This window comes from Mixophyes fleayi, chromosome 6 (genome assembly GCF_038048845.1).
Source record: "Mixophyes fleayi isolate aMixFle1 chromosome 6, aMixFle1.hap1, whole genome shotgun sequence".
Lineage (NCBI taxonomy): Eukaryota > Metazoa > Chordata > Amphibia > Anura > Limnodynastidae > Mixophyes > Mixophyes fleayi.
This window is the reverse complement of record NC_134407.1, coordinates 26,221,244-26,245,605: the sequence shown is the minus strand read 5'-3', so window position 1 is coordinate 26,245,605 and position 24,362 is coordinate 26,221,244. Positions and strand designations below refer to the sequence as shown.

General features: G+C 41.4%; 1 protein-coding gene across 2 annotated transcripts in view; it reads right to left on the bottom strand.

Annotated features, from left to right (window-relative positions):
• Positions 1-376: 376 nt before the first annotated feature.
• CPXM2 (carboxypeptidase X, M14 family member 2) overlaps positions 377-24,362 on the bottom strand; it is a 68,900-nt gene continuing 44,914 nt past the window's right edge. For both annotated transcript variants that reach the window (XM_075216077.1, XM_075216076.1), the window contains exons 8-15: positions 22,664-22,752; positions 21,491-21,614; positions 19,242-19,438; positions 17,751-17,930; positions 16,388-16,685; positions 14,724-14,863; positions 13,667-13,766; positions 377-1,525 (exon numbers count right to left, since the gene is read on the bottom strand). In XM_075216077.1, coding sequence (XP_075072178.1) covers positions 1,275-1,525; positions 13,667-13,766; positions 14,724-14,863; positions 16,388-16,685; positions 17,751-17,930; positions 19,242-19,438; positions 21,491-21,614; positions 22,664-22,752 — 1,379 coding nt within the window. In that variant the 3' untranslated portion in view covers positions 377-1,274. The remainder of the gene's footprint in view (positions 1,526-13,666; positions 13,767-14,723; positions 14,864-16,387; positions 16,686-17,750; positions 17,931-19,241; positions 19,439-21,490; positions 21,615-22,663; positions 22,753-24,362) is intronic.

Genomic DNA, 24,362 nt, shown 5'->3' with positions numbered 1-24,362 from the left:
ATTAGTAGAAGAAAGATTCAGCAGCACTACTGCATAACTGAAAGATGGGGCAGGGACTAATGCGAGTTCTCTGTACAGCGCTGCGTAATTAGTGGCGCTATATAAATAACTGATGATGATGGCTTCTGCATTAGATAGGGGATCAATAACAGTAATTACAACAAAGGCGTATTTGATATTTTGCAATGTATATAATGGTTACCTTCTGCATAAGACACTTAAAATATGCACTCATATCCCTTACTATCCGTGAAACCCACTTAAACATTTGCAGCACCTTTATTTCTAAGATACCAACTTTAAGACGTATTTGGTACAAAGCAAAAGAAAACACCTTAGAATTACACTAAGAAAAATGCTGTAAGATCTCTCCAGCAAGGATGTAGGGTACCATTTTATAGCATGAAAATTAAACAGATTAAATGAAGAATAAGCACAGGCAGGAACAGTTTAAAAAGCTGTTTAAAAAGCTAACAAAAAGAAAAACCTACTAAATTGAAGTCCAGATATAGTAACCTCAAGTTCATCCCTCTGGATTATAAGTGTTTAATGTCAAGAGGTGTCTTGTATTCTTATTTTCCATTTAGTATTCAGTACTTTTCATTGCTATAAGAGAAGTTTCTTTTATTTTCCTGCTCATCCAGATGTTTCTCGATTTGAATCTGGTGGGGACAGAACCATTTGATCCTAATCAGGTCATTGGAATGTTCACAGCAGCACAGATAATTTCAGGACATCCGATCTTGTGGGAGTCAGTGACTTGTGCGCTTGCGCTAGTAAATATAGGACTGCATGTGAGAGGGGCATTGTCGTGACACGAGGACTTGATGTAAGGGTCCTATCTAACTGACACAGGCAGAATTTGGTGTCAAACAAACCTCTATACGAAACAAAGTTCATACGTCCAACTTGTTTTAAAGTTCTAACTACAGGGTCAAATGTGTCTGAAGGTTACTTTCTCCAAATAATAAAAGTGAAAGTTTATAGAATGACCAGCTCCAGATGTGGTGAGGAACATACTGAAGTTGAGCGGTTCCCACAGGTATAAGTTGCTGTATAGTTCCATATTTGTAGTGTTTAAGCTTGCGAATGTCACAAAATGTATGTGCAAACAGCCAGAATGCAAAGGGTTTCAGGAAGCTCCTATCTATAAACAACTTAACTCTGGGTCAAATCTTCAAACTCTTAAGCCCATTCAACCAGTAAATTACAAGTGGCCGATGTATGTTGTTCCCATCTTGATGTTGCTTAGGCATCCAAAGCTAGGACAAAATCTAAGTATGACGACCCGGTCTGACTCGGACTCTCCTGCGTCGGAGGGACATGCTAACCGGCTGCTTTCCAAACCTCTCCATGATCTCCTTGATCCGTGCCAGGTTGGACTTGGCAAGGATAAAGTCGCAGCGTGTGGCTCCCATCTCATACCCCACGGCACAGTTCCTGGTGGAGAGTGTGAATCCTTCAGCTCGAGCAGTTACTGCATATTCTCCTGGGTTCAGCAGCCGCCAGTAATCTCCATCACTCGCTAGAGACAAAAAGAATTGACAAAAACTTTAATTAAGGGCGCAAGTTACCAGCACTCTCAGTCATATATTTAAAGATTCGAGAGCTTATCAGGACTGAAGCTATTTGAGATACATGTGATCATGCGGAGGATTTTATTTCTTATGCACAGCAGACCTCTGTCTCAATCAGAACAGAGCTAGCACTCAGAGCTGCAGAGTGCAAGTAAATATAATGTAAAATATCTCATGTTTTCTCAAAAGTATGGGTACTATTTGCTCTGTCTGCTGGAACTTCAATGACAATGTCGGAAAGGTGGGTTAATAGTTGACAGGCCGCCTTCTTAGGCTTCACTCTAGGAGTTAGGCTGACAGCACTCAGTCAATCATTAGTCTTAATGAGGCATTAGGTTTACACATGGGGGTGGCGATTGTGACAGGTTATAATAGGGTGGTCAAAGTTGTCTACCTAAGGTGATAATCTATGTGGGAACACCTGAGTGAATATGTCTTTGAAGCTCAGGGGAAGAGCTCCTTCAACTCTTCACCACGCAAGCATTTGAGAACTCCTCTGAATTCTCCACTATGCAGGCAGCAACACTCCTTAGAGACTGGTGTACCATCAACTACTGTTTAATTTTACCTCCACCATAGTTTAACCTCACCCTATTACCCTCATCCATAACTCCTCTTTCTCCCCTTCCCACACTTCCCTCCATTATCCCATTTCCTCCCTGCCATCTCCACTCCATTCTCAATTCTCCCCTAACATCCAGCAACCCCTGGACAGACCACCCTGCTCCCTGTCTCAGTCCTTTGCCCACTCTCATACGTTCCCACCCCTAGCCGCTGCCCTGACCCATTGCTTTGTGGACCCGCTCAGCACACATCACACTGGTACTCCTTGCTCCCTACACCCGTGTTCCACTAACAATGTCAAGCTCATCTACATCTCTCCACTTCCCTTCTTCCTGTTCTCATGTGCTCTATGGAATGCCATCCCAACAAACTGGCCTCCATTGTGCCATCGTGACTGCTTCATCTCCAACTCCCTCAACCTCCTTCTTTTTTCTTTTTTTTCTTTAAATGTATTGTTCTCAAACGGTCTTTAAAAAGAAGACTGACAATATTACATCATGGTGTAGTGAAGAGGTACATCACACAAATGTACAAAAACATAAAGTAAGGCTAAAAGAGAGAAAACTGGATATGCCGTAATCAAGCAGAGGCATCAATCATGAGAGACCGGAGGATTTTTGTAGTTATACAGAGATTGAGGGAAAGAAAAGAGTAATTAAGGAGCTAGAAAAAAGAGAAGGAGATGATGATAAAGAGAAGAAAAGGACTGAGAAAGAAAGGAGAAGGGAAGAAGAGAAGAAGGGAGAGGGACAGGGAGAGGGAGAGGGGGAGAGAGAGAGAATGAGAGAATGAATCCGTCTTTGGGAGAGAGAAAGGGAGCGGGATATGGATGGTAGTGAGCAGGATTGATGTGTGCATCAGGAAGGGTGGGAGTGGTATTAGAATTTTGATATCCATGGGTTACAAACTTTATTAAAGGACAGAAGAATTATTGATGCTTCTGGTCATGAATTCCATGCAGTGGATATGTCAGAGTCTGGTGATAACAGTGGTGAGGGTTGGGGGAGCAGTTTGTTTCCAGTCAGCCGAAATTTGACAAGTGGCGGCTCAAATAATGTGGCGGGCCAATTTATTCTGGTTTCTGGTAGCCGAAAGTAAACCCAGAGGGAGGAGAAAGAACTTTAGATGCAACAGGAAAGAAATTTGAATTATAGACTTTAATATGGATTTAATATCATGCCGAAACAGGGTCAGATTTGGTCAGTCCCACCATATATGAAGGAATGGCCAGAGCATGCACCCCAGCATCTATCAGAGGAGTCAGGCAGCATTTTACAAATGCGAGTAGGCACATAGTATCAGCAGAACAGGAGCTTATAAACATTTTCCTTTATACAGACCTTCCTTCTCTCTTCTTACAGTTCCGCCTTATCTCTTTCTACACAGCCTTACTTCAAATGTCTCATTATATCCCAGTACTCCAAACACTATTACCTCTTTTCCACCTTCAACTTTCTCCTCTTCGATGTCTCTTCCTACAGCAACTCAAGCCATGTTTGGTACACCCATATTCCCGGGCACATGGTGGAAACACGTTGGTATGCTCCCAATTTGTGTTCGCCCCCCCACCACACCCTTCACTATATTACTCATTGTTGTTCATTTTGGCATTTTTTTATTGTTTTTTTGTTTTTGTTCTACCTCAATTGTATGACGCTGCAGACCCCTGTGGCACCTTATAATACAATATAATGATAATAATAATAATAATAATCCTGAAAAGGAGGACTCTGAAAATTGCATCAACAAATAGTTCTTCATGACAGTAAATTAAACGTAAACTCTACAAATTATCATAAATATAAAAAAAAGCAAACACACAAAACATTAAAACAGACAGATCCGAAGATCACATTGAAAACCAGGAGAGAACTATTCATCTCTTAGACAAAGTGCAGCAATAAATAAGAGATAGCTTTGTCACTTTTATTTAAGAAAGAAAAAGCAGAAGAGAGCGTGGGTGGTTTAAACTAATCCTGGCAGCGGATATACTCAGCATGTGGTGGCTGGAACTATTCCCAGTATTACTGTAAGTTTCTAATTACTGAACTGTTAATTACATAGAGAAATATACACTTAATCCTGTGCTCACTAAGACTGGTGTTTTAGAATAAAGGGAGAAAGGATAAGATTAATGGGATACATTTTTCTTCCCCATGAGAAAATGTGCGGCTAAATAATGTAATGCCATAAAATGCACTGGAATTATGTTTTTTTTTAGCGGATTCTAAATGACAGGTCTGCACTAGGGAAAAGGTATTTTTCCCTTAAAATATTTAAACACTGTTGATACTAGAAATTGTAAATGAAAGAGGCTATTTAAAAGCCTCCTGCCGGTTTTATAGCAAAATGGATGTGCAGGTTTTTTAAAAGGAAGTCATGGAATGCATGGAATAATATAAGTTAGTGTTTCACGTAATGATACATATCTAACTCCGCTTCTATGGATACAAGAAAATGAATGCTAGCAATTATATAGTCAGTTGGACTAGGATTAACCAATTATTTATTAAGGCATTAATTAAGCACAAAATGTCTTAATCTTCAATATAACTGTGTTATCTTATCTACAAAGCTTTCAAAAACACTACCCCTCCATACATCTCAAATCTCATATCAAAATACTCTCCCTCCCGCCTTCTTAGATCTACCTCTGACCTGCGCCTTGTCTCGTCACTACAAGACTTCTCCCGTGCTGCTCCCCACTTATGGAATTCCCTACCACGCTCAATCAGATTTTCCCACAGCCTTCAAATCTTTAGACGTTATTTGAAATGTTTAGACGCTCTATCTCTTTTTTAGAGGGGACCTTATCCCCGATAACACTATTCACACTAATGTACCCTCACAGCTCTCCCAATCTGCACTCTAAGCCACATTCACTCCTCTTGTTTCAGCTGTGCCCACTTTCACTTAGAATGTAAGCTCTCTAATGAGCAGGGTCCTTCATACCCTTTATTTTATTTTCTGCGTTTATTTTGTCTACCTTGTATATCCCTGTTTTATGTATGTTCTGTTTTCCCTACTGTACGTCGCTGCGAGAGCACTGTGGTGCCTTACAAATCTACCATAATGATAATAATATTAAAAAACAAAACAAAATTAATTACATATTCAAAAGATCACATGGAGTGCACTCAGGGAATGAACCTGCAAGTTCACTAGAAGACAACGCAGCCTCCAACTCAACTCGTTCTCCAGGTGTTGTCTTATGTCATGTATTGAAGATTAAAGTTCTCTCTCACAGAATGAACTAATGCTCATGAGGAAAAATGGTTTAAGGGTAGTGACAGGTGAAGGAGCCAGCTCGCAGCTTAATGGTAAATGAGGCTCATTCTGAAGACCTGGATTCCAATCCTGGCACTGACTCCTTGTGACATTTGGACACGTCATCTAATCACACTGTGTTCCAGCTCTGTGACACTTACTTTATAGGGAATAGTTTACTTGTGTGTCAGAGCTAAACATTTTGCCAGCATATAAAAGGGCCTTGCCTCGAAACAACACCACTTAGGCCAAATTGATTAGGACAGGATGAAAATGCCTTATGTTGTCTATGAAAATTAAAATGATTTCTAACCAACATTCATGAGCCAAAAAGAATGTCAGCCTTGACTGGAGCCAGCTTACGTACTCTGATGGCACCTGGAAACCTGCAAGACTTCCAAATACAAGTGCCAGCCTGTTGTGGTCACGATCATTTAAAGCCCACGTGTCCAAGCTTTGAAAACTGAGAGATATAGGGGTAAATGTATCAAGCTGCAAGTTTCCAGCAGGTTTGAAAAGTGGAGATGTTGCCTAGAGCAACCAATCAGATTCTAGTTATCATTTATTTAGTGCATTCTACAAAATGACAGCTAGAATCTGATTGGTTGCTCTTGGAACATCTTCACTTTTAAAATGCGCCAGAAACTCGCATCTTGCTACATTTACCCTCTAGTCCGGCGGTTCCCAAACTGTGCGCCACGGCTCCCAGGGGTGCCGCGGCGCTGTCACTGGGGTGCCGCGGGCCAAGCATTGAAAAAAAAGAAAAAGCACAGAAACTTACCAATCCGCCGGGCGCCGGGACCCAGAAGACTCCTCTCTCCCGCAGCTGTCACTGAATATCGACGTCAGTAACAAGCTGCTGCGGGAGAGAGGAGTCTGCTGGGTCCCAGCGCCCGGAGGATTGGTAAGTTTCTGTGCTTTTTCTTTTTTTTCTATGGCTGGCACGCGGCAGAGAAGAGAGGGAGCGTGACAGTGGGGGAGAGAGGGTGACAGCGGGGAAGAGAGGGTGACAGCGGGGAAGAGAGGGTGACAGCGGGGAAGAGAGGGTGACAGCTGGGGCAGAGAGCGTGACAGCGGGGAAGAGAGCGTGACAGCGGGGAAGAGAGGTTGACAGCAGAGAAGAGAGGTTGACAGCAGGGAAGAGAGGGTGACAGCGGGGAAGAGAGGGTGACAGCGGGGAAGAGAGGGTGATAGCTGGGGCAGAGAGCGTGACAGCGGGGAAGAGAAGGTGACAGCTGGGGCAGAGAGCGTGACAGCGGGGAAGAGAGGTTGACAGCAGAGAAGAGAGGTTGACAGCAGGGAAGAGAGGGTGACAGCGGGGAAGAGAGGGTGACAGCGGGGAAGAGAGGGTGACAGCGGAGAAGAGAGGGTGATAGCTGGGGCAGAGAGCGTGACAGCGGGGAAGAGAAGGTGACAGCTGGGGCAGAGAGCGTGACAGCGGGGAAGAGATGGTGACAGCTGGGGCAGAGAGCGTGACAGCTGGGAAGAGAGGGTGACAGCTGGGGCAGAGAGCGTGACAGCGGGGAAGAGAGGGTGACAGCGGGGAAGAGAGGGTGACAGCAGGGAAGAGAAGGTGACAGCGGGGAAGAGAGGTTGACAGCAGAGAAGAGAGGTTGACAGCAGGGAAGAGAGGGTGACAGCGGGGAAGAGAGGGTGACAGCGGGGAAGAGAGGGTGATAGCTGGGGCAGAGAGCGTGACAGCGGGGAAGAGAAGGTGACAGCTGGGGCAGAGAGCGTGACAGCTGGGAAGAGAGGGTGACAGCTGGGGCAGAGAGCGTGACAGCGGGGAAGAGAGGGTGACAGCGGGGAAGAGAGGGTGACAGCGGGGAAGAGAGGGTGACAGCGGGGAAGAGAAGGTGACAGCGGGGAAGAGAAGGTGACAGCTGGGGCACAACGGGGCAGAGTAGTGTAACAGGGGCAGAGAGGGTGACAGCTGGGGCACAACGGGGCAGAGGAGAGTAACAGGGGGCAGAGGAGGGTGACAGCTGGGGCACAACGGTGCAGAGGAGTGTAACAGGGGGCAGAGTAGTGTAACAGGGGGCAGAGGAGTGTGACAGCGTGACAGAGGGCAGAGGAGGGGGACAGTGTGAGAGAGGGCAGAGGAGGGGGGACATCGTGAGAGAGGGCAGAGGAGGGGGGACATCGTGAGAGAGGGCAGAGGAGGGGGACAGCGTGACAGAGGGCAGAGGGGGCAGTGTGAGAGAGGGCAGTGTGTCTGGGTGCAGAGGGGGCAGTGTGTCTGGATGCAGAAGGGACAGAGTGCCTGAGGGCAGAGTGTCTGGATGCAGAGGGGGCATTTTTGCATACAGCTAAATAAGTATTTCTGTCCTGACCTAAATATTTATTACAATTTTTTGACCCAACTACTTCTAAAACAGGACTGCTCAATAATTATTTTGGAGGGGTGCCTTGAAAAAATTTGGAGACTCTAAGGGTGCCGCGAACTGCAAAAGTTTGGGAACCACTGCTCTAGTCTGTAAAAGAGGAGGATTGCAAATTTTTCCTAAAAAGTTACATCCAGATGGAGTGCTTTGACATTTCAGATAAACTCCTCAAATACCCCTCTGTTCATTTGAATGAAGTTCTAAAAACCCCAAAAAACTCATAACTGCTATGAGCAGTTTCCAGGATGCAGCATGATAGGGAAAATGCAGATAGTGTTATATCATGTGTTATGCCTCCTCTGCTTCTTTTGCAAAAGAGTAAAAAGTGGACATGGTTCACTTAACAATTCAACAAAACATCAAGGGCTAGATTTACTAAGAATCGAATTTGATGACGGTTTGAAACCACCATACATCACCGGCGATTTGGTGCTCCAAACCGACGCATTTACTACAGGGCGGTTTTAGGCTGCGATTTAAAATGACTGGCGATGTGTGGCGGATTTAAAAAGCTAAACCACCATCAAAACCAGCATCCAAAAGACAGGACAGGACAATACCTGCTTCTAAATGGCTTAAGAACTCAAACATGCTGTTTGAACTATCTTGCCATTCAGAACATAAGAGAAAGCCCAATTGACATTTAAATTATTTGGGCAATCATTATTTATTGATTACGGGGCAAAATTAATTTAATATTCACTTATGGGGGGCAGAAATTTCATTATATTAAGGGGACAAAATTATTTAATTGTTATATTATTCGGGCACTATGTAATGCCAAATTGTGCAACATAAATAATTATATCCACCATTAACAATCAGTTAATATTATTATATATTCACATTTACCCCATAATATAATGCTATAATAGTGTCCCCTTAAACAAAATATAAAAAAAAAATTCCCTCATAAGTTAATATTAAATACATTTTACCCCTTAATCATAATGATTTCTGAAATAATTTAAATGTCAGTGGTGTTTTCTCCTATGTTCTGAAGGGCAAAATAGCTCTAACAGCAGCAGTTTGAGCAATCTCACCACTTACAACCACCGCTTTCATTTTGGCTGTTTGGATGGCTGTTTTGCAGCGCTTTTGAAAACCCCAGTTTAGTAAATCTGGTGGTTTGTATGTTCATCATTGTTAAAATCGGGGTGGCGATTTGTAAAGTGGTGTTTTTGAAAAATATCAATTCTGGCCGTTTTGGTTTGGGCTTTAGTAAATCCAACGGTTTCAAAACTGCCAGAAAAATAGCCAAAAACCGACGGCTTGACCAAACCATCCTTTGAGTAAATCTAACCCCCAAATGTCTTAACCTCTCAAACTATAGTGTGAAAGGTTAAGTTCAAAGTCAGACCATTGCATGTTCATAAATTCTGAAGATTATAGTGAGCTCTCTGTATGGCAGAAGGAACTAAACATCAAGAACCAAAAGGGTTAGTAGTGATGACGGGCAAAGGAGCCAGGTCACAGGTTAAGCACTCAGACGGTAAATAATGTGAGTCTTCCTGAAGACACAGGTTCTAATCCCTTAAAGTAGGATTAGGATGGAGCAGACTTTGCCCATAACGAACCCTATAATTATCTTAGTGATGCCAGTGTTTTAAAGTTTTATTTAATTGAAAAATTTAAGCTGAGATACAGCTGGTGGGACAAATTTTCAACTCAGTGGGCTATGCAAAAGCTAATTGAGCTAATTGAGAGCATGCACAGTATTTACTATTTTAAACATTTTATTATTTTTTTTCACTTACTGGAACTGACAGCCCAGACCTGCGCTTTCCACTCCACTGTCCCTGCCGTGTGCCGGGTCACGCATGCGCATATCCACCGCGACTGACCCGTTAAGTGCGGCGATAATTGACTTTTCTTGCAATAAGCAGTGTTAGAAAATCAGCCTTATTGCTGCAGAATGATAAATAGGCACGAATGGGAACTAATAAGTCGTCTCTGCAGTTTCTTACTTTCCTTATACTCTATCCTCTGAAATACAAACACTGCTGTTTTCATTCTACAGATGGAATGTTAACGAACCTTACCCTAGAAATGTTACAAGACGATTCCACAGCCTCTCATTATGATGAAGCTATGCTCCCACTCACATTCAATGATACATTTAGCAAACTTAGACCAAGTATTTACCTTACATTATGGCTTCTAATCCAGCTTTGTATATGTGCAAAACAGAAGGTTACGCCAAAAGAAAATATCTGGAAAAATACACGATGTGTTTATGGTCTACAAATATTATTTCATGTCTCTTTATATTCCATCATCTTCTAGTCACATGACCAAGACTAGGAGTGCTGCATGGGAGGAGAGCCTAGCCCTATTGATGCTGAAAGGGTTATACAAAAAAGGGTCTTCAGTACTGGAGTGCTGTACAGGAAGCCGGCTGTGCCAGAGGTGGGGTACAGGCTGGGAGAGTGAGAATATAGCTTTCCATAAGGCAAAGTCATTAGAATGTGAGATATTTCCAGAGGACTTTTAACTCCAGTTCTGAAGGTCGGAGAAATAAGAGTTTGTAAGAAAAGTATTCACATAACAGCCCAGGGATCCATTTGTGTATCCTAGCAAATATTAATGGGTGCAGCATGGCAACTGAGGAGCATTAGTGCAAGGGACGCAGACACGGAAACTCTGAAATGGGAGGAAGACTTGGAACAACGTCCAGTCAGCACGTGGCTGATCAAGGTGCACAGCGCAGAGAATATCCGAGGCAGGATTGACATTGCTTATCCTTATGCCAGCGAAGAGTGAGATGGAAGCTTCACGACTACTGTTATTTACTATTTGTGTCTGATAGACTGTAATACGTGAACTGAGATGCATACATTGTGTGGGGTCATGTAAATAAATGTATACCTGCATAAACTGAGAAATAGGAAGTATGAAGCCCTGCTGAAGCAGTGCAATTATGACTGAGGAAAAGGGGGGCTTGGCGTTGCCACCTTTTTACTGGCATCAACAGAGCAGGATGCCAATACTTAGTGCCACAGGTACTGTGCAGATTTGTATTTATGATCCAATTATGCTTCTGTTCAATTACAAATGAAGCTCTAGTTACTCCACACTGATTTACTCACGCTGCCCGGATCTGGGGTCATCTCTGAAACTTTTTGCTAAGCCAGTTTTCTAGGTGTTTATTATATTAAGATGGTTCAGTATAAACTGATCTCATTTGGCATAATCAAAGCTCCATCTGTATTCATTATTCTCTCTGACCCCTTAGTTGTTAATTATTTCCCTTTATTTCACATCTGTAACACTTTAAAGCGTGCAGTTTTCCAGATCCTAAAAATTAAAGTGGAATAATGTAGGATGTGCTGTGCTCCAGGTTACAATATGGCTTCATTTATGTGGAGTATCAGATGGCAGCATTGTACATAATAGGCATGTATATAATATTGCACAGTACAAGCTGTGCCGGTGGAGGGGTACTGGGTGTTTTAGATGCCATATCCCTTAGATGCCCCCATCCCTTGTGGTTCCCTATCGTCCTCGGAATACACTAACTCTGCAGACGCTGCTCCGCCCCACATCCACCCCGCCACTTCTTACCTTGTGGAGCAAGCAAGGGGGCAACACTTATCAGAGGAGCAGGGTGCCAATTTAAGTGCTGCCACCCACTGCTCCTCCGACTTAGTGACAGACTAGGGGTGTGGCATTGGGTGTGCCAGTAGTAATAAAAACTATTAACCAATGGGGTCAGTTCAGCTGATTTGCATATATTTCATTTAGTTTGCAGATGAAGGTAAATTAAAAGTGAAGTAATAGAAACAGGTCACTGCAGATGAATTACTGGCAGGAGAAGCAGAGGTGTGGTCCTGCCACATGACATGCCTGGGAATCTCTCCAGCTGACCTCCAGTACCTGAGCCAAAACCATAGCAGATCCATCTAACTAACCATGGTTACTACTCTCTAGGAATTATATTACCCTATGATCTCATGCACCTGCAAAATAAAACTAAAACTTGAAAATGTTTATGCCTCACTTTTCTTAATTCTCAGTCCACAAAAGTCACCAGAATGGGGGTGAATACTGGATACAGCATTTTAAGGACATCACAGTAACAAGTTTTTAACCAGACAATGCTGTGTACCATTATGGTTATTAGAAAACAGCTGCAAATTAATGAAATCCCATGTGTTTATTGTTAACTATGAGTGAGAGGGAGAAAGAGGGGGAACAGAGAGGGAGGGCAGAGGAATATACACCTCTCCTAAATTACACCCTTTCCACTCAGTCCAACTTTGAACCCCCCCAAAACACACAACTGTGGATGATTTGAGTTAAGTAGAAAATTGGTATCAGCAGTACTTTCAATTTACTCATTCTGCGCCTCTCCCTCCTGGGTAGAAGCCGTCTGCATCCTTGTCCTACACTGAACTCTGATTGTGTGCGAACGCTGATAGCTGCTAAGAGCACGACCTGGAGGCAGCAGATGGAATCCTGCTAGAACAGGGGAAGAGTGGGAGAGGTCAGCACAGCGTGGAAATATATTTGGCATCAGATATAGTGCTGCACATTAGTTCTTGGCACCAGATATGTCTGTGTGCACAGGCTTACCATTATTTGCCATAAGTGTGCCTTAAAACTACACCTCAATCTCCCTTTCAAATAATTTCCAAATAATAATTTTTGATTGATTCAATGTTATGAATCCTCATGTGACCAGTATACAATGCAGAGCACCATCAGTATACAAGGCAGAACCCAATCTAGTAACCAATAAAGAATAAAAATAGCATTCTAGTAACCAGTATATAATATAGAGCCAAATTGTAACCACTAAAAATTGTAGACCCTATTCAGGTGACAGCTCATTGGTGAGTTACAAAGTGTAATAAATGAAGTAGGATACTACGGTATCAGCTATCACTGGTGATTATGCATTTTTGTTGTTTATGATCCTGAGCCATTGTTACCTCTCCCTTATCTACAGACTATACGGAGCCACAACCAGCAAGGGGTCCCGGTGAAAAGTGTTCTGTCACGCAGTCCATACCCCGCCCTTGACAGATAAGTTCCACCAACTGGTGAATGGAGAGGTGGGCTTGTACCCAACACTCCCTTACAGTGGGAATGAGAGGAGGTATAAAAGAAGAAACCCGAGTACCAGGAGGGTGTGAGGATTACTGGAAGTCATGAGTGGCAAGAGGTTATCGCTCTGTTAAGACTCTTAAAGGCTGCAATGAGAGGCCTGTAAGATGCAGAAACCTTCCTTTCATTCAATCTCGTACTCTTTGTGTCTTGTGATGCTGTGTGCCCGCCGAAAGTGGGGTGACATTTGAACTTGACCACTATCTTTCCAGCAGTACGAGACAAGCAGCCCATTTTCTCCGGAGTGTGCCAAGCAAGGAGATCTCCAGGGATTTTCTGAGAGCGTATGTATTTTTTCTGTTGGTGAATGTTTCTTAAATTGGCCAAAACATTCTATATTCAAATATTTTGCCTGGTTGTGAACTGTTTATCCGTGACCACTGCAACGGGGATGGTGAAGGCTGAAGTAGGTCCTGTAAGTTTTGGCTTGCCGTGGTGGACGTTGTCCAGAGACACATTCCCACACACTTACCTTACTGCTGAAAAGGATCCAGTTCTTCTGAACCTTTATCTTCACAGTGCACATGGGCAGCATGTCACTCCTGTCCCTTCAGTAACACCAGTAGGAGATAAAGAGCATCAGAAAACAGAGGGTCACTGATTTAGTGATATCATTCAATGAGAGGTCAGACACATTGACTGATATCCCTAAAAGGAGACAGAAATGTACTCTACAGCCTCCTCTCTTCGCACCACAATCTCCTTTGCACAAGTGCCAAACCTCCTAGTTCAAAACTAATAATCTTCAATAAACAAGCCACTGACCTGTACGTATGTCATGATTGATCCCTTCCACAGATATAATTGCATTTCCAATCCCTCGTCCGTATATATCCCTCACAATACCCTTAATTCCACGATGAACCTAGAAAAAAAGGAAAAATGTACTTTCTCTCCAATGTTCAATGCAGCTAAAGTACAACTAAACTTAAAGTACACATGGCCTTACGTAAAAGAACTACCAGTAATTTTACATACAGCATAGATGCTGTATACACAAACAATTCAGGAGTTAATGACATCTCAATCTCAGAGTATCATATGGAAACTCAGTGCTGGGCAGTGGCTGTGAAGGCAAATAGAATTTTGGGATGCATAATAAATGTGGTTAAATGTACATGATGCACAATAAAAAAAAATGGGGTTAAATGCACATTATTACCATCATATAAATCACAAATTAGACCACATCTTGAGTATGGTGTACAGTTGTAGACACCTCCATGTAAGGAGGACACAAGAGAACTGGACAGGTTTCAGAGGAGGACAATAATTCATTAATAAAGGAAATGGAGGGGTAATATTGTACAGACAGGTTATAAGAACTAGCAGAGTTTACTTTGTAAAAATAAAACTGCCTTAGACAATGTACAATTAACATGCGTAAATATATATGAGGTCAATACAAAAGATTGGTCTAATGAACTTTTTGCTCCTATAGCCATATAGAGGACAAGTGGTCTTCAGTTGCAAATGGAAGAAAGGTTTCACCATAAGCATAAAAAGGGTTCTTTACTGGTAGAGTAATTAATCTGTAGATTTCCTTACTACAAGAGATGCTGCTGGCAATTTCATGGATGGCATGATGTGGCTGGGAGGGCGTGACGAATGTAATGTTTTATTATAATGTATGTATCAATGCCCCATGTTGGCCACGCCCACAACACAATGTGGCCACGCCCTTGTTGGCGGTGCCGTTCTACGGCGGCACACAGTTCCTTTCGTGCTGGAACTGATGTGGGTCTGTGTACTTTAAATGCCAGGGCTGATATTTAGTCCCAGTCCGGCCCTGCTCCAGAATAACTTAAGACAAGGCGCTAACCTGCTCCATGAAGACAATTAAGGATTCTCTATTGTTTTCCCATTGTTCCGCCAGTTCCTTCTCATGCGGGAACTTGTCACAGTCCAGATAGATGGATATCTCAAAGCAATTGGTGTGCAGGTAGCTAAAGTCATTAATGCCTGAAAACAGTAATACAAACTAAGTAAAATAAGAAAAAAGAAATAAAATGCATAGTAATAAAACAAAGCGGGTATCATTAAAGATAAAAGTACAAGCACTACAGTCTTCTTGTAGCACTTAACACGTTCTAGAAGTTGAGTGATAATTCAGGATAAGGCAGATATTCACTAAGAACTAATGACATCCCTCTGACTTTCTCATGAATTTTGATTGGGTGCAAAAGCATGGCTGTCTCCACTATGTGTGGACAATGTGTACACTTTAATATATTACAGGACTAAGCAAAATTATGGGGCCTGTAATTTTCCCTATTATGGCAAAACGCCATGGGCAATGTTGCAAGATAAAAGCAGTTTGCTAGAGATTTTCTAGACGTATGTAGTACAGATGATGCTAAATTAAATCCAGTCCCACTGTTGGCATTTTTACTGTTTCTTTGTTGCAATTGTTTGCATATGTTTTTAATAACAACCATTTATTGTACCAATAATTGTAAATAAGATGGTTTATGGACTGCAATTTCCATTTAGTCTGTTGCTTGCCTGGATTCTAGAACATTAGTAATTTATGCTGGCTCGGGACCTAGACCCATAAACTACAACAGTTCTTAGTCTTACTATATTACTCTTGCTTTTGCCTTATTGTAGTAATTTTGAATTATTTCTTCATGTGTATTGTTGTCCACAAAGCCACCCATTAGCTGGAAGATGTCCCAAAAAATGCAGAAAACTAAGCAGATAATTGAATAATCCCCCAGTAAAAGCAGCTATAGATTTTATGGAACTTCAGGATTCCTAAAGGCAGTATGGTCTCATTACACGGTTTATTAGTTGTAAATTGTAACATAATATGTTGGAGGTTTACAAATACTATGTAATAATAATTATAATGTCAGGGATATTAAGCCTAAAGAACAGTTAGGTTAATTATAAAAAATGATGTGTTTTCACAACAAATGTATATGCAAATGTTCCTAAACCATGAATGACTTTAAGATATTTAAAGGGACTTTATAATTGTTTTTTTGATGCATACTTTCATAGCCCTTAATGGTTCTCCATTGGAACGCAGATATATACAGGGACATTGATACAGTGAGGCAAGGTGAGAACATCCTCCACAAGGATTAAATCCAGGTGCAACAGAGACTAGATTCTCAGCTAAAACCCAGCTCCTCTATGAGCTGACCCCAAAGACTAAATCTAGGTATAGCAGAGACTAAATTCTCAGCTAAAACCCAGCTCCTCTATGAGCCAACCCAGGAGGATTAAATCCAGGTAAAGCGGAGACTAGATTCTCAGCTAAAATCCAGCTCCTCCAAGTGGTGGTGTGGGGGTGGGGGGTTGACATGGGGGTATTGGAACAGCAACATTGGGCCTCATTTAATATTAGGTGCCATGATGCCCCTTAGATATCTTTATATCTGACAATTTTCTGAAATGTTTACAGATTATGTTGGGGAATGCTTCTTATGAGATTAGCAATTTACTGAACAGCATGTTGGAATCTCTAGGAGAACTTACTTCCGGCAACTGTATGCCAAGAGGCCCCATTGACGGTGCCCTCCTCCTTATTAAAGTCCTCAGAGTGACAGGGCCTTCGGCTGGAATCTGTCATATGTCGATGGGTGGAGGCATACGAATATGCCAGCCAGCGATATACATGGTCATCGGGTGTTGCTGTATATTCCTGGGTCTTCCATAGCGATCGCACCATATCATAGGGATAAGACACCACCAGCTCTCCCCCCTGCAGGTTTCCTCCCAGAACAAAGGGAATCTTTTCCATCCACGTAATGAGAGCTCGAGTTTCCATAGCAACCTACAGGAACAAATAATAACAGGATTCCATAAAGAAACAAGTTTTCATCAGTCTTGGTTACATTCCTCCCAACTGTCCCAATTTAGACAGGACAGTCAGGATTCTAATGGACTGTCCCGCTAGTCCAGCCTGGAAAGTTGGGATTTATGTCCACTTCTTATCTGCCACTGATGCGCATGGCAATACAGTGGTGTATTTAAGAGTAGGGATGGAGGCTGGGGATGGCCAAGCACTTCAGATTCACTAGTTGGGCTCCCCCAGGGGGGGGTATAGCATGCCCACAACCTGCCTGATTCCCAAATTTATAATGTTAGGAGGCAAGGTGCCGATTGGGCAGGACTTGGCAAAACACAAATGATGGTTGCTTTTGACAAAATTAGAGCTAACATAATATACCCAAATACCCAAAAAGGTACAGCCCTCAAAGGAATATTAAGGTTGAAAAATACAGATAGAAAAACATATAAAATAGAATTCTTGTTTGGAATGGCCTCAACAGTAGCCCAATGTCTAAATACTAACTAAAGACATAATAAACACTATATACACATACATATATATATACACACACACACACACACACACACATACATACATACATACATACATACATACATACACACACACGCATCATAATATGTATACAAGCTTTTCTGAGCTGCAGAGGGAGGACTATCAGGTTAATGAACTTCCCAAACGCAAGACCTACGATTTACAGTACAAAGTCACTGATGTTTCTTATATGTTGTGGTTTTCTTGTTTGTTGTTGAATTTGGTTGTGAAGAACATTGGCCACTAGATTAACAAACTGAAAAAAGACTGCATCACACATTGAAACAATTACAAAAAAAAACATTAAATAATGGTTAAACAGAAAATAAAAGCATTAAATAAAAAGGCAAAAGCCCTGTTTATTCAACAGTATAATTTAATATAACTCACATAAATGAACAGTTGAGTTTAAAACTATACTTATGGGAAAATGTTTACATTTTTTGCAACTGCCTAACATAGGTCATGGAGTTTTGCCTCTCATGAGAGTACTTAGAACGGACTTTAGCTCACCGTGGCATTCTGGTACTGATACCAGTCAGGGATTGGGATGTGGTTATTAGGGACCCTGCGGATATTTCTAGGACGATCTTCCGACTCCCACAGCAGCGTGTTTAAGTCTGGAAAGTTGTTATTAATGTCAATCCCATCAGCTGTCCAGCGGCCTAGGGACCAGCCGCCTAATTCAGAGCCCTGCATATCAAAATGTACAGAACAATTTTATTTGTTGTTATATTAATTAAAAAGTCATAAAACATCAAGACAAACATTACAGGAATTCTTAGTCGATCTGCAAATATTCTCGGTTGTATGCTCCAGTGGATATGTTTCAACTGTTAGCTAATTATCGCAAAAAGCGGTTTAAGTTTTGCATCAGATAAATGCATGTTATTTATACAGTTTATAGTAATGGTAAGTAGAATCATTCTACGTCAATTACTACGTTAGATTTAACCGACCATTTTCAAAACACAACAAGGGTGATTTACAAACTGTAAATAGTGTGCCTACTTGTCTACCTACGCATTTCAAAGCGCTGCCCACTTCACAGTCCTTGGAACTGCCCCTGGAAAATCAATCTGCACCTAGCTTTGTGGGTTTACAGATCCACCTGAAAGTGCCCATGGTGGAAAGAGTGAAACGTCACTTTAAAGTACATCCTACTAACACTTTAGGATAGCCCCCGTTTTTTTATTAAAATTTTACAGCAGGGCATGATTAAGGGTTCAGGTTGCCCTAGGGCAGTGGATTCCAAACTTTCGCAGTTGCTAGGCACCCTCACGGCCTCCATAATTTTTTCAAGGCACCCCATAGCCAATATACTTGCCAAGTACTCCCCCGTCTTGCTTACCCATCTTACTACTGGCCTTGGCTGTGGCACCCCTGTGAGATTGCCGTGGCATCCCAGGGAGCCGCGGCACACAGTTTGGGAATCACTGCCATAGGGTATTAGTCTCATAAGACTTCCGCGCCAGGCTAATTCGCAGTAGGTAAAAACAAACTCATCCCTAATTTAAAGTCCAGCATCTGTCATAACAACCCCCACCTCCACCACCACCCTTCACTAATGTTTATGTTCCCATTTTTTCAAAACTCAGCTTTATTTGGCTTTTTAAAAAAGTCACAACTATCCTTGTCACTCATTTCGTTTTCATTCAAATCAGAACTGTGTAGCAGAACGGAGGCATGAACGCGTGTTACTGAGGGTTAAGAAATGAAGCGGGTTGGTATGCCAGCGCCTATTGCCATCCTTGTCTCTCCTACTCGTTTCTCAAGTGTCAGCCTATTGATGGCTAATTGTCCTCAGCCTTAACCACGGAAACACGTCAAGATTAAAACCTCACTACATTTTTCTTTCTTGTTTTCTTTTTACTTTGGAGAACAACTATTCTCTTATATTTTAAAATGGATTTCAGTTTATACCTCTCTCTCCCTGTCACAAATTTGCATTCCAAAAATTTTTTGGGGATAACTCTTCGTCTTTAAGTAAATGTTTATCCTCACCAATTCAGCAGCCTTTTCGTACCCATCTGGGTTGACAGATGGCAGGAAATGAAGACGGGTGTTGGTGATCAGATTTCTAATACGTTTATTGCCTGCTTGGTACTCCTGACACAGGAACTGCATCAATAAGAGCAGGAGCTCCCGCCCCAAGGCTTCATTTCCATGAGCTCCAGCCATGTATCTGAATTCCGGTTCTCCTAAACAAGTGTAAACACAGACACCACAGGAGCAATGCACGATTACACACAACACAGCGAAAAAGACTGATTTTAAAAGCTAAAGTGCCAACACACATTGGAGGACACCATTTTGTGGGATGAACCAATATGCATGGCTGCATCCTATCAAATCACTAGGACTCAGTAAGCATTATTAGGAAAACTTTAGACTGCATTTTCATTCTGAATATTGGTTGAGCCCACAAAATGAGGAAACCACTTTAAATAACACACCTAGAACTTGTAGTCTTGTTCACAAATGTGAAACAATTTATAGTAATACTAGTAAAAGTAGTAGTGAACCTTTAGAAACTCATGGTTTTATTGTACACAATATTGAAAATTGCATTTAATACAGTAATCATTATAAAATCGCATTGTGCTATCGGGTTTTGTCACCAGAACAAATATTCTATTCTATATATTCAGGCTATTCTACTTGCTATGAGATTCTTTAATTATACCCAGGTCAAAAATTTTCTCAACCTCCAAACTAACGGCTTCTGTACAAGCTTCAGTGATTCTGTGGGTTTCAGTTTAAACTTTTTCCCTATTTTGTGATGATGTCATATTTAACTATTACTGTCCTCCCTGGAACATGATTTGAACTCACACAATCCTCAAAAAATTGGTGACCTCATGTTTCTGAGGTTAACAATTTTTTGGCAAGGTATTTGATATATTAACCTCTGGGTCAACATTAGAAAGCTAACTCCGAGCTGGGGGTCTAAAGGTGACTAGAACTTCTCTATCTTTCCAATGTATGAACATATTGGATTCATATACAGTTTTGATTTTCTTATATGTGGCTGTCTTAATAATAAAGTAACTACTCCCAATCTTTCAATCACCTTAGGGAGCCCATCACACATGAAAAAAAACTTGTTTTCTATGGTAGGGACAAAAACAAGCACCCTCTTCTCCAGGTTGAAAGTCTTGTTTCTGGCTTTCCTATTGTACCTATTTTTTGGTCTTCCTGGGTTTTCCTCATGTGATCTTACTATGGCCATGATGTCTGCCATTCCAGTTTATCCCATCTTTGTCCCTCTGTGTAGGATGGACATAAGTGTTTTATTAAATCGTAGTTAATCTTAGTGAACTCCACCCAAAGCTATTTTTTTTTTAATATAACATAGAGGTGTCTTACACAATGTGACCACCAATCCAAAACACATAGCAGATAAACATGAAACTTTCCTACACATACAGTAAGAATGTCTATGACACAGACATGAATCTACATACAGACGCAGCAAAGTTGAGAGGCTACAACAGCACAGAGAAGGTAGAAGAAATCACATGAATAACATGAAATCCCGGGGAGGGCTTGCAACATTTGTCAAGCACGAGTATGAGGCAATTGTTACACACACACTTGGTGATAATTAAATATTAATGGAAGAGATGTGGAGGTACTGTAAAAATGCTGTCATTGGCTGCACAGTGGCTTAGTGGTTAGCACTTCTGCCTCACATCACTGGAATCATGAGTTCGATTCCCGACCATGGCCTTATCTGTGAGGAGTTTGTATGTTCTCCCCGTGTTTGCGTGGGTTTCCTCCGGGTGCTCCGGTTTCCTCCCACACTCCAAAAACATACTAGTAGGTTAATTGGCTGCTATCAAAATTGACCCTATTCTCTCTCTCTCTCTCTCTCTCTCGGTCTGTGTGTGTGTGTGTGTGTGTGTGTGTGTGTGTGTTAGGAAATTTAGTCTGTAAGCTCCAATGGGGCAAGGACTGATGTGAGTGAGTTCTCTGTACAGCGCTGCAGAATTAGTGGCACTATAAAAATAGCTGCTGATGATGATGATGATTGGCTGAAACATCTGCCATGACCTGCACAGGTCGTGATTGTATGTGGCAAATTTGGCTGCAGACCCACAGACATTTTACAATTGCCCCTAATGCCAACCCTCCCCTTGTGAAATCAAAACAGAAGACAAAGCCAAACCAACAAATGAGATTTAGAGGAGTTAAAGAAGAGACAGGCGGGAAGTTGCAGGACATACATAGAGTGTGTTTATTCTCCTAACCAACTTCGTGCTCCCCGGGGTTATCGGACATCTCCATCGCATACATCTTAAGCCCCTCATGGCTGCGACCAATGTTATACACGCGAGTGATGTTGGGACACATTTCGTTCACCACCTTCATCAACTAGAACAAAAAGAGAGAAGCAATAAGGCCTTCAACTATAGAACTGTAATAATAACAGGACAGGTACCGCTAGCTGGCCACCTGATCAGGCTTGGGAGGATAGGTTCCTCCCCTACAAGGTTTGAAATAGATGTGACCACACTTATGTGTGGCCAAGAAGAGACCTTCATGCAGCAGGCCAGCAGCCTCTGGGTAGGACCCATGTGGTCTCAGGAAGCTGAGTACAGATAAGCAGGAAGCAGGGAAGCTTGGAGAGATCAGGAGATGGCCAAGTGAGGTCTATTTATGTCTGCAGAGAGAAAGTAAAGACCTGGAGCTGAGAGACAGACTGAGACTAGAGTTCTCAGTAAATCAGCTACACACGAGTTAGGAAGGGTTGAAGAAGTGAGGCAGTGCTCTGAATGGGGCTAGGTGTTTATTCATTTCAATTTGTGGTCAATTAAAGCACTTTTATGTTGAAACCAATGACCAATGCTGCTACCAGAGTTAATTCCCTGACCAATTGGATCACAACAAGTAAAAGTTCAGAAAAGTTGAGAAGTTGGCCTTTGATGCTAAGTTCTGTAGACAGACACTTCTTTACTGAAAATATTAAAATAACATCATAATGAGGGATGCAGACATTAAAACATATCAGGTTGGTTTTACATATCTGTGGCATCCCCTGGCTTACTGTATGTATGAGTCCATGACCTAAGTGATAGGTGGAGTTTACCCGGAAGGGTGTGATAGTGTAAGTGTATTATCATATTGGTTATGCCTACAAATACATAGCGTGTTACATGTTAAATTACTATTTTGACAAAAAGTAAGTGATTGTACGACTACAGGGCTTCCCCAGGGCAAAGGAATAGTACAAAAAGGGTCATAACAATGAAACAGAGGGGACATTGTAACAGTTGGAAATAGAGCATGCAACAATAGAATAGAATGTGAGCAATATACAGTGAAAGTGAGGTAGAGGAACAGACTATCATATAAGAACAGGGGGTACCAGCCGCAGGTATCAGAGATATAATAACAAAAATATAGCATATATTCTTCTCTACCTGTCTCATTTCCTTGTAATTGTGATGTCGAAAGTCCAGGTTGTCTGAAGTTGTCATCTCGTTGCGTCTGTAATAATAATTATTGGGGTCTGGGTAAAGGAGATAACATAATATTATTCATGATATCCAGTGAAACATGTTTCCATTTTCTCACACATCTTCATGCTTTTCTGTACAGTTTTATCTTACTTGTGTGTATATATGACATATAGTATAGTTGTAGTTATATTTTCTACTATACTACGTATGTTTTTCAAATACAAAATGTACTATATTTTAAAAAGATGGGGAACGCCATGAAAAGTTATTTCTTTATTTTTATATTTAGCCCCAAACTGATAATAAGTTGATGTGCACATTATTATTAATAGCTTTTCCGTTGTCATGGAGATAAAGCACACGGATAGATGTTTACTCTTCTGTAAGACAATACAGCTGGCCTGTATCAAATGAGTTTGAAGAGATACTGGTCCGGGCTTTCACTCGCACTGTTCCCCTATTCACTAAAACTGGCAGGTGGCAACCAGAGCTCTGTGCTCTATCAAAAAGAGTTTGATAGATTTTTTTCATACTGAAAGAAGTTTATTAACATAAAACACAAGAAAAAGAGAACAATGGCGTTACTCTTCAAGGCCGCGTGCATATGAGCATCACCAAAGACTAGTAAACACTTTCTGATGCTGGGCAAATGGACCTGTACACATGAGCAGTTATGTTGCATCAATTTGGGCCTTGTCTACAGCGTTCACAATTGAATTCTAAGAGCTGAACGTGTACAGTCTATAGGAGAAAAGGGACCAAAACGATATGATAGAAACATCTAATTAGTCATATTTTTTATTTAATTTTTTTTTAAAAAAGAGGATTTCTAGAACAATGGAGCTGACTTGGTGGAAGGATAAGGAAAATCTTTTTTTATTTACAGAAAGGGTGATAAATCCATGGAAAAGTCTCCCAGCAGTTGTGGTGAGGACTAAAACAGCATAACAATCCACAAATACATGTGACAAACATATTGTTAAGAGTTAGATATAAAATATTAGGGTGGTAAAAAACTAAAAAAAACTAAACAAAGACATAAAAGATAGATTAGATGGAACGGTAGGTTCCATTATGCTGTCAAATTCTGCATTTCTATACAACGTCAGCCAGTTCTATTGGAACACTTATGTAGTGCCTGTGAAAACACTAGAGTACATTATGCTGCAGCATAGCTCTTAGATACTTTTTTTTTTTCCTTACAGTGCAAGTACATGTTAGATACACTGTACTCAAGGTGTATCTAACCCCAAAAAATTAAGACAGATAATTAATCAATAAAGTCTCTATGGGCATTTACATTTATATCTAAAAAGGGGTGCATATCCTTCAAGTAACTTAGCTTAAACCTTTGATAAATATGAATAGATATTTTTTTAAAAGCTTCCTTTTCCACGTAACACAGTTCAGTCGCAATTTTTCTGCCTGGCAATCAGAGTGAGCAGTGTGCCGCTGTGAGTAACAGCCCAACAAAGGGTTGGGAACACTCAAAACTTTAATAGTTGGGAGAGGTGGGGGTTCCATTGCTGGAACATAATTAAATTGGTGTATTATAATAAATAAAAAAGTCGTTACTATTAAATCATACACATCACAAAACGAATGAACAAATTTTATTTGATCTAGAGAATCTGGTGCAAAACACCACTGGATATGAAGA